The sequence below is a fragment of the Nicotiana attenuata genome, chromosome 3 (assembly GCF_001879085.1).
Source record: "Nicotiana attenuata strain UT chromosome 3, NIATTr2, whole genome shotgun sequence".
Classification (NCBI taxonomy): domain Eukaryota; kingdom Viridiplantae; phylum Streptophyta; class Magnoliopsida; order Solanales; family Solanaceae; genus Nicotiana; species Nicotiana attenuata.
This window is the reverse complement of record NC_031991.1, coordinates 31622834-31633751: the sequence shown is the minus strand read 5'-3', so window position 1 is coordinate 31633751 and position 10918 is coordinate 31622834. Positions and strand designations below refer to the sequence as shown.

The 10918-nt window shown below is 35.8% G+C and overlaps 1 protein-coding gene across 2 annotated transcripts; it reads left to right on the top strand.

Moving 5' to 3' along the window:
* LOC109223482 (dual specificity tyrosine-phosphorylation-regulated kinase 4) lies at positions 1460 to 10184 on the top strand. 2 transcript variants are annotated; one of them, XM_019387812.1, is made up of 7 exons: positions 1460 to 2052; positions 2554 to 3352; positions 3613 to 3892; positions 7752 to 7859; positions 7967 to 8245; positions 8528 to 8671; positions 9624 to 10184. In XM_019387812.1, exons 1-7 carry the CDS (start codon positions 1764 to 1766, stop codon positions 9798 to 9800), a joined length of 2076 nt encoding a protein of 691 aa, XP_019243357.1. In that variant the 5' UTR covers positions 1460 to 1763; the 3' UTR covers positions 9801 to 10184. The 2 variants fall into 2 exon arrangements, with proteins under 2 accessions (XP_019243357.1, XP_019243358.1); XM_019387813.1 differs by having other exon boundaries at positions 1884 to 2052; positions 2529 to 3352.

The window sequence follows — 10918 nt, the reverse complement described above, 5'->3', positions numbered from 1 at the left end:
CTTTTGTGGTTGCTTATTCTCCGTCCGGGGACTCCGAGAAGAAGCACTTGCACCAGAAGTAGGCCCGGAGACACCTGTTCGGGTAAAAGCCTCCTGCAGCAGCCTCGCCGCGTCAACAGGATTAGCCAAATGTCCTCCTCGAGGATGACAACCGAGCCCTAGGTAGACCTGAATTCAACAGGAGAGAAAGGTTAATCAACTTCCTTATACGAAAGATAAAAACAAAATGAGTTCGACTTATATATTTAAGGGCTAGTTCTTTCCACGTGTGGGTCTCGGGTTAAAAAATTTTGGACCCACTGGTCCAAGCCTTCAACCCTAGGTGGTGTCCACCGAGTTGCTGAAATAAGTGAAAGAAGAAGGGTCAAATAACAGCATGGGTAATAGAAGAAAAAAACCGGTGAACTTACGAGTACGGTTCCATAACTCCCGAAAGGATGGAGTCGAGGCCGGAATGATGTCTCTGGTGGTAACTGCAACGAACCGTTCCATTCACCCATGGTCGTTGTCATCATCCATGCTGGCTAGCAGAGCATGGTTGCCACGTTTGCTGAAACTAATCATTCCCCCACGGAAAATCTTGGGGGAATAAAGGTTAATTAATCAAGCCAGGGTTAAATTCCTCTCATGTATCCTGGCATAGATGCCGAAGGCATGCAACTGTCCTCCACTCAGAAGGACTTACTTGTGCCAGGCATACATGGTAACAGATGCAGAACTCCACACAAAGTCAAGCTCCCCGCTCAAAGAGAATGGTCCCAAAGTGGAGGGATATGTAAAAAAATATGTGAAACCCTTCTGACAAGCATGCACTATACTTGGTTCAAAGCTCAATAACATTGTACTTTCTTGCTTATTTACATTGTTCTTTTTGCCTCCGGAAGCTCAGCTCTCGGGCTCAAGATCTCTATTGTCTTATCTCGATTTCAATGCTAAGTCTTACATTTTTGTCTAATTTATTTATCATTGTAGGATCAAATCGATTTACTTATCTATAAACCACGTATAAATTTAACTGTACCGTTTTACGGGTAAATTAAACTCTTCTTACAGTAGTGATATAGAAAATTAAACCACAAATATGAACGTGGGTAAAAAGACGGTGCAAACCTTTACCCAAAGCATATTGTATTCATGTAAGATTCACACAGAGAGACCCAATTTAAAAAATTATGAGTTGTGTAATTTTGAAATTTAGTGAAAGTAAAATTCAGTAAAAAGTAAAGGGGGGAGTAAAACTGAGATGGCTTAAAAATATGGTGGTGCTCTTACCCTAATAACATGCAAGTATATTTTAGTACAAGTGTGCGTATAACGTGGCAACGACTGCTTGAATTTGTTATCTCACTGTAGAAAATTAAACCATAAATAAGAACAAGAGTAGAAAAAGCCATGTTTTATACGTACTATATACTCGCTGTTGTTTCAGCAGGAAAGGACCCCACTTTCCAACAGCTAGCTAGCTTTCTTATACTTGTCAAAGTTGGTAAGATATCTTTCGTTTCCTTCTCCTGCCGTTAGCTTCAGTTTTACAGCAGACAAACTCTAAAAGAAAAGCAGAAAGTCATCACACACACACACACTCTCTCTCTTCTCTTTCTCTTTCTATAACATAGCAAAGCAAAAAACATGCAAAACCCAACTCAGAATTTCCCACTTTTGTCCCTTTTTCCCTTAATTCACTCCATTCCCATGAACCCACCTCTTCTCTACTTACTTCACTCTCTTCTTTTTCCTTCTTCTTAGACTTTGTTCTTCTTCTCATGGCTGTTTCTGACATTAAACAAGTATTGGAATTCTTGAAAAATAATGGGTTTTCAGAATCAGAATCAGCTCTTATGGAGGATATTATGGAGAAATCTGAATTGGGTTCATTGGATTATGAAAGATTCTTGTTTCCTATGATTCCGCCGCCACCTCCTCTTAAGATTCCTTCTGCTCGGCGTCTTGATGACTTAATTTCTGCTAACATTAATCATGAGTCGAACTCTGTTTCTTCTGATGAGGAATTTGTCAGCTTGGGTTCTTCTACTACCGATTTTTGCTCCTCTGGTAAATTAAAGTTCCTTCCTTTTTTGAATTTTCTATTTTTAGTTTATTTGACCATTTATATACTTCTAAGGATTTTTAATTTGATTCTGATTCTTTATGACAACAACTTGTGTTTCTCTTTCTGGAATATTTATTTACTGCTTTGTTGATTGTGCAAAAGCTAAAATAAAACTTACCCAATTCAGACTTTAGTATTTGTCACAATTTATAATTTCTTGAATAGGACGCTATTGATGTAAATATATAGAACTTTTGCCCCTGGAAATGGATGCTTGTCATTTATTCTTTAATTTCTAAGAGTTGCTCTTTATTCCATCTCGGGAAGATGATTTTAAGATTCTGGAGTATCGAAAAATTAATAGTAATATTTTTAGATTAATGTGACCCAAGAACTGATCATCTTGTGTTATTGCAACTTTTGGTCAACACTTTGTGATTATTTCCTCTGTTTTTGTCTCTTCTGCATATTTTTTTAGGTTTATCCTGTTGTCTCTGGTGCAGAATTTACAAATCCATATGGAATTCCTACTACGACCGCTCTAAGTTCTCAAGCATCATCGGATAGATTATCTCAATTTGGTACTGCAAGAGATTACCCTGATTTTGATATGCAAAATGACCTCTTCTGGTACCGGGAGAAAGATGAAGATTTTCCCATGCCACCTTACTTTGGAAGCTCGGATGGTCTCGCGGGCCCTAGTGAGGACAAGTTTGTGATGACTGAAGTGTCCGAGAAACAGGACGCCACAAGTCCCAATTGGGATTATAAATCGGAAGGATGGCCTATAGCCACAGTGCACAATGGGCAAGATGTAGGCTTGGACGATTACTATGATTTGGATAAACGAAAGAAACTTGAAGGAAGAGGTGGGAAGGGAGAATTTAGTTGTTCATCCCCACTTTGTGCTTGCTGCAAGGGGGCAAAAGGGATTTATGGCGGTGATCCTGATGACACGGAGATCAACTTAACTGACTCTAATTATTTAGAGTATGAACCAACGAGTGAGAGGAAAACTGAAGATAGAAACAACTATTCAATTAAAACAAGTTGCAACGGTGACTTGGTTGGAGATCTCAAAGCTAACCCTGACTTTCAACCTAAGGCTATTGACAAAGATTACTACTCATATATACACGGAGACTACGAGCCAAAAGAGGATAGATTAGAGGATGGGGAAGGTATTGAACCCGATGCGGCAGCAGATGAAGAGGGAGGTGCTACATCAGATGAACTTTTGATGTTTGAAGGCGAAGATGAGTTTGAAGTATTTAATTTGAGAATTATACACAGAAAAAACAGGTTCATTTTCATATATCCATACCTCCGAATTCTAAGTCCAATATGGACGAGTGAGTGAAAAGAAGGTGTTTTTTAATAGGATTTGAGAGCAATGTTTGTTTGATAATACATGTTCACCGTGTATATCGCATCAAGTTCTAATTTCATCATTTATTCTAGGCACTAACGTTGTTCTAACATTTAATGGAGATATTGAGCTTGTTTCTTGCAGGTTCTTTTGTAGAGAATATTTGTACTTATTTGTTCTGCCTCATACGCAGGACTGGATTTGAGGAGAGCAAGGACCTGCCTATTGTTTTAAATAGCATTATCGCTGGTAGATACTATGTAACGGAATACCTTGGTTCAGCTGCATTCAGCAAAGTGATTCAGGCTCATGATATGCACACCGGAATGGACGTTTGCTTGAAGATAATAAAGAATGACAAGGACTTCTTTGATCAGAGTTTAGATGAGATTAAGCTTCTCAAGTTTGTGAACAAGAATGACCCTTGTGATGAGCACCATATATTGCGACTATATGATTACTTCTACCATCAGGTACGCTTGGGAAAATGTTTGTTTTTTTGAGTCCTTTGCTTTGTATCAAGACTTATAAAGAACTAAAGATCGATCCCTCAACCTCTAAATGAAAAAGACGATCAGCATTCAGAAGTTACCATTTTTCTGTTTTTGATATAAGGCAGAGGTGCGTGGAATGGACAACTATAAAGTTATAAACCAATCGAAATGTACAGCCAGTTTTTAGTGGCAGATTTACTGACATATCTTGTTTGGAGGAATCTCTTGCTATCAAGGAATTTACGTTGTTAGCACTAATAGCCATCTCTAAACTTTCTGGTTACAAACTGATAGTTAAAAAAGTTTCTCCTCGTTCGTTTAAGTACCGATAATTCTCTGCTAGGTATCTAGCCTGGAACTCCTATCTGTCTATTTGGTATGTAAAATACCCTCTGGAACTCAAGGCCATGTCATCGTTATCTTCTTAATATCATATAATCTGGAAATGTTTGTCAGTGAGATGCTTCCACTTGTCTCTTAAAGTAATTACTCCCTCCGTTTCAATTTATATGAGCATTTTGATTGAGCCCGGGTTTAGGAAAGGAAGATTTTTGAAACCTTTGGTTTTAAATATGCCATAACATTTGCAGATCTCAGACTTTTAAAACTTGTGGTCTTAAACATGTTATATATGTATGGCTATAAAAACTTCTTATTAAGGGTAAAATGGGAAGTTTAAGATAAATGTTTCCAAATTTAGAAAGGTAGTTATTCTTTATGGAACGGACTAAAAAAGAAATAGGGTCACATTAACTGGAACGAAGGGAGTAACTCATTTGGGAAATCAACAAAGAGTTGTGTTTTCTTATTGTAGTGACAGGTCAACATTGTATACTATGTAGCCAAAGCTCGTGTATAACACTTGTTGTCCTTACGTTTTACCCCAAGTCGTAGCTTCGACCATAAGCATTTTCTTTTTAAAAAACATATAATGCTTTAAAACCTTTGGTTTTAAATATGCCATAACATTTGTGCAGATCCCAGACTTTTAAAACTTGTGATTTTAACCATGTCATAATATTTGTATGGCTATAAAAACTTCATATTAAGGGTAAAATGGGAAGTTTAAGATAAATATTTCCAAATTTAGAAAGGTAGTCATTCTTTGTGGAACTGACTAAAAAAGAAATAGGGTCACATTAACTGGACTAAGGGAGTAACTCATTTTGGAAATCAACAAAGAGTTGTGTTTTCTTATTAAAGTGACAAGTCAACATTGTATACTATGTAGCCAAAGCTCGTGTATAACACTTGTTGTCCTTACGTTTTACCCCAAGTCGTAGTTTCGACCATAAGCATTTTTGTTTTAAAACATATAATGCTTTAAAACCTTTGGTTTTAAATATGCCATAACATTTGTGCAGATCCCAGACTTTTAAAACTTGTGGTTTTAAACATGTCATAATATTTGTATGGCTATAAAAACTTCTTCATAAGGGTAAAATGGGAAGTTTAAGATAAATGTTTCCAAATTTAGAAAGGTAGTCATTCTTTGTGGAACTGACTAAAAAAGAAATAGGGTCACACTAACTGGACTAAGGGAGTAACTCATTTTGGAAATCAACAAAGAGTTGTGTTTTCTTATTAAAGTGACAAGTCAACATTGTATACTATGTAGCCAAAGCTCGTGTATAACACTTATTGTCCTTAAGTTTTACCCACGTCGTAAGTTTCGACCATAAGCATTTTCTTTTTCAAACATATAATGCTTGTTTTCTTTCTCAATATTAATGACCTATCAATAACATCTCAATTAACTTTTAGCAGGATTGCTTCACAAACTACATTTCGTATTAAAAAGGATTGTAAAGGAAAGAAGAAAGAGAGAAATTTGTTTTTCCTTAGGAAATGATGGTGGAGGAAATTAAGCCCCCAGGGCAATGGTCTAGTGGTTAGAGCTCAGCATGTGATATGTGGGTTAACTGCATGTCACGGTCTGAACCCTGTCGCAGCCTAGTATTTAGTGCAGAAGGATAGAGAGAGGGGTCCATTATCACTCAAGCTTCAAACCATGTGCCGTTGGCGGGGATTTTTAAAAAAGAATAATGAAGGAAAAGGATGTCAATTGGAAAAACAACGAGATAATCAATGTTGCGAATATCTGTAATATAGACCTCCAGGATGATTTTTCTTTTAATGAAATAATTACAGTACCTTTTACTCAAAGAAAAAATATCGAAATAATCCAAAAAGATTCCTAAAAGTGGCTGCTTTCTACCACCACGTCAGCCACCAATGCTTGTCGTGCAATCTGCTACTCGTGACTTTCTCTCTTTTGCATTTCCAGTTAGCTCTTTTTCTCATGTTTTCATAAAAAAAGTTTATGTTTTCCTTCATTTATCTCAATCTTTTTAAATAGGAAATGCAATTGAATGGTATCTTAATAAAAGTTTAGCAGAATGCTAAGGAAGGTCACAAGTGTTGATTGCTAGAGATTAAAGGTTTTATATGATATAAGAATATAGTGTAATAGTGTATATGTGTGCATGTGTACATACATACATATGTATTATAAAGCTAAAACCGTAAACACTGGTAGAATTGAAACACTAGAATTTTGATTTTATCAAGATTGGATATATGATGGCTGAATTTGCAAGCGTATAGTCTTAGCAAGGGTATTGATTCTATTCCCACCATAGATGGGAGAAGACTTGAAGATGTACTTAGATGAGTTTTTTATCAGATCCCTGATCCTGGACTTACTTTGGTTCAACTAAGAAGGATGTACTCTATTTAGGTTTTAGTCGGACTTGAAGTTATTTGATAGTTTTTGGATTCCTGCATTAACTAAAAGTACATTCGCATCTGTTACTAAGGATGTACTCTATTTAGGTGCAGTTCATTCTAATACTAAATAACTTTCCTTTTAAGACAAATTTGGCGGTCTCTATTCTCATGCTTACCTTAACTTGATAATTTCCAACTAGCTAAGTTGGTATCGCATCTATGAATCTTTTGCTTCCATTAGTATATGCTCTTAGTTAAATCTACATTGATTCTGAGAGGTCTTAGGTCTTTTAAATTAAATTCCTCCCTGTGATCCTAAGTCAATTTAATTTATGTTAACATCTTCAATGATCACATTTTCACACCCATAGACGGGTGCAATATCTGAAGACCTGGGAGACATGACCAAATAATTTTGCACGACCTTCTTTCTTTACACCCTTTAAGGGGTCGTTTGGTTTGTGAACAAGTTAGTTTGGGATTATAATACGGGGAATAAATAATGACAGAATTATTTAGTGAACATACTTTTATTGGTAGATGTTTGGATCATTAGATTAAAATGATATACATGGGGTATAGTATAAAACATGTGTTTGATTTTGCACTAGATAAACTTTTATATAGTTTCAATATTTTTCTTTGCTTTCTTAAGGACTTTGGAAGAAGAGTTTTGGAGAAGGGCATCTTTGTCATTTTGTTGTTTAGCCCTTGGATTAGTAATTTCAGGGTTAAAAATAATAACAGAATTTGGTATAAATAATTCCGGAATTGCTTATACCGGAATCAAAAATTCAATCAACCATGGGATAAAATAACCCCACATTTTATTCCCCGATTGTTACCCCTTATCCTTGTAACCAAATGACCCCTAAGTGTGATATTGCACCCTCTATTAATTATGATCATTTCTAGTCTTGTTCAATTTCGTATGACTGCATATCTTGGGACGTAGAAACTCAACATTCACAGTCATATAACATTGTTCATTTATTTGTTAACTTAGGATAAATATTGAAATCACCAACGAATGTTGCAATATTGCTCTCTTGGTTACGTCCAGCTCACACATCATTGGTATCTTATCTTCTGATGTTATAACATGCAGGAGCACCTATTTATTGTTTGTGAACTTCTCCGAGCAAATTTATATGAATTTCAGAAATACAACCGAGAATCTGATCTAGAGCCTTATTTTACAATGAGCAGACTTCAGGTCCGTATTTTAATAGTAAACTAAACTTTGTCAGAAACCACAAAAGATATCTAAGTAAAAGGAAAGCCATGAAATGTAATTGTGTTGGTTTATTTGTTCCTTAACAGACCATAACACGACAGTGCTTGGAGGCACTAGTGTTTTTGCACAGCTTGGGGATCATCCACTGTGATCTAAAGCCGGAAAATATTCTCATCAAAAGTTATCGAAGATGTGAGTTAAAAGTTATTGATCTCGGAAGCAGTTGCTTTCAGTCTGATCACTTGTCCTTATATGTACAGTCTCGTTCCTATAGAGCTCCTGAAGTCATCTTAGGCCTCTCTTATGACGCAAAAATTGATCTTTGGTCTCTTGGCTGCATCTTGGGAGAGCTGTGCTCTGGGGAGGTATCCTCCTGCTTTTCCTTGAATTATGTAACATTCATTTGTATGGTTCTTTTTTTTTTTTTCATTTTTTCTTAATATTTCCTTTTACCATCGTTTACTTTATTGATTGGTATGTTTCAAATTGCAAATAGTATCTTGTTCCTCTTCCTGTTTTAGTAGCCCTATTTGGGTGGGGGTGGGAAGTGGGGGTGGGGGCTGTGGTGTGCAGAACAAGTTAAAAAGGCTTCATTAGCATGTGTCACGTATCCGTATACACTCTTAAATATTCTTATTGTTTGGTAGGTGCTTTTTCCAAATGAAGCAGTTGTCATGTTGCTTGCACGTATGATCGGAATGCTTGGTCCTATAGAGGTGGACATGTTACAAAGGGGACAGGAGGCACACAAATATTTCACAAAGGATTATGACCTTTATCATATAAATGAGGTTTGCCTCTTAGTTAATCCTTTTCATTCTTTCAACACGGTATTATTAACAAATGTAGCATTTTTTCTGCTCGTACTCATGTTAATGTTTAGTCTTGGCATGTGCTTATTTGGTATGTTTTGATCTCTTTGTCCATTTTCTTTCTCTTACTTTTGTCTTATACCAATATGTACCCCATTTTCCACCAAGTAAAACTTTCTTCCTGTTCATTATTTGCTAACTTTAGGCTTTATTTATTTGAGTTATACTGAAGCGACTTTTTATCCTTTACCTTACTAGAAAGTAACAGTCTTCTTTTTTTTTTTGGAAATTTTCTTTTTCGAAGCCTGATCTTGAATTTTTTGCATGACAAGGAGCTCTCTATATGACATGTAAGATGTAAATTCTGTTTATATGACAAGTTCCTCCTCATAGTCATATCTCAGAAGATTAAGATTATTGATAGAAAATTTGTTATATTTCTGGCGTGATTCCTCAGAAGACCGTTAAAGCCTCAATTAAGCCTAGCAATATCTATACGATCTAGCAAGCTAGATTTTGCTTTGACCACTGCTCTCATAAAACGATCTAATTCAGAAAGTGAATCTGAGAGTCCAATTTCTATATATTCCCGCTAGTCATGTTCATTCACTTGTAATTTCAATATTCAAATCTATAAGAACTGCCAAAATCTATCATCATTTTATTTGATATGCTTGGTACATCTCTTGATTTCTTTTTTGGGTGTGTGTGGGGGGGGGGGGGGTGCAGCTAGCAGCAATGCACAACTTTTTCTTAACTTTTAAACCTTCAAAAAGTTTAAAAATTGTGAAACTTATGCTTTCTGCCCATATTTGCGAACAAAGATTTCTCCACTCCCTTTTCCATATTAGTTGCAACTTGATAGAACTGGATAGACTATAGAATGGCACAGTTTTCCGACTTCTGATTTATGTTTGATATTCTGTAATAGGACACTGAGCTACTTGAATACATAATCCCCGAGGAAACGTCATTGGAGCATCAGCTGCCAGTATCTGATCCATTGTTCCTCGACTTTGTCAGAAAGTTGCTTGAGATAAATCCTCAAAGGCGTCCTACGGCCAAAGAGGCCCTAGGTCACCCTTGGCTTTCCCATTGGTACGCGTAGAATCCAAGTTAACGTCTTTTTAATATTGTTGTTCACGTTTCATGGTATATCATCAGCTCGAGGCTGTTCTCAGGGCACAAAGGTTTCCTGACATAGCAAAATGTTCGTTCTTTGACGTTGCGGATATTGATTCAGTGGGTACATAGTCGTCATATTCTATGTTGTGTATATCATTTTCAGTACTGATGCTTTGTTGTAGATATTATTATAGGAAAACACTGTTTTGTTTGCCCAGCAGGGTATAAACCAGGCCAGCCTTCCATTTTATCAAGAAGTATAGGGAACCAATACAGTTTTTGAGTCTTGTCACATATGAATATACCCTTGACGTGTATTCATGAATTTTTGTAATTTGTAAATAATAAAAGTATTCTCTTGATTCAATTGGTTTATAACTTATGCTTCTCTAACTTTGGTTTTGATCTTTAGGCTATTAGACGACTCGAAAAGCAAAAGTCCATGTCATAATTAAGATTTACATTGTCTATTTTTTTTTAAATAACCGTGGTATTCGGTTATTTTTTATTTATTTTTTAAATAAGTATCCTTCTATTGATAGAAAAAGTAAAACAATGAATCACTACTCTAAGTCTTACTTTAGTAGTCGATATAACATTGTTTAAGATAAGTTATCTGATCTTGCTAGCAAAATCGGATGAATTATCTTTCAACTTCAACTCTATACTCATATTTTTCAACTTCAAGAAATGTCTACAAGATTGTCTCAAAAGCTAAGAAGGTGAATGTTAGAATCCAAAATCAGTGTTACGCATAGGGGTGGCAAAGTAGTTAAAAGAAAACAATTAACTATCCATATTATCCACTAAAAAATGGATAGAATAATGAACTTTTTAAAAACGGGTTAAATATGGATAAGAACCATATTATTTATTTAGAAAATGGATAATCATTGCATAACTAATGGGTTTAACTTTTACATTTGTAAAGCCTCAAATTGGGAGTTTTTCAAGTTTGGGAGAAGGAATTTTCCCGAAAGTGATCATATTCAAAAAGGCATGTATAATATGGTTACCCATATTATCCGCCGACTAACCCGTTTTTTATCCGTGTTAAATATGGGTCGGGTCGATTAATTTATTCATTTTTTCATTACCCGT

Coding starts and splice junctions, on each gene's coding strand:
- LOC109223482 (XM_019387812.1), top strand. CDS start 1,764: ATGGCTGTTTCTGACATTAAACAAGTATTGGAATTCTTGAAAAATAAT. Junction 8,246..8,527: donor GAGAGCTGTGCTCTGGGGAG/GTATCCTCCTGC, acceptor ATTGTTTGGTAG/GTGCTTTTTCCAAATGAAGC. Junction 8,672..9,623: donor ACCTTTATCATATAAATGAG/GTTTGCCTCTTA, acceptor ATTCTGTAATAG/GACACTGAGCTACTTGAATA.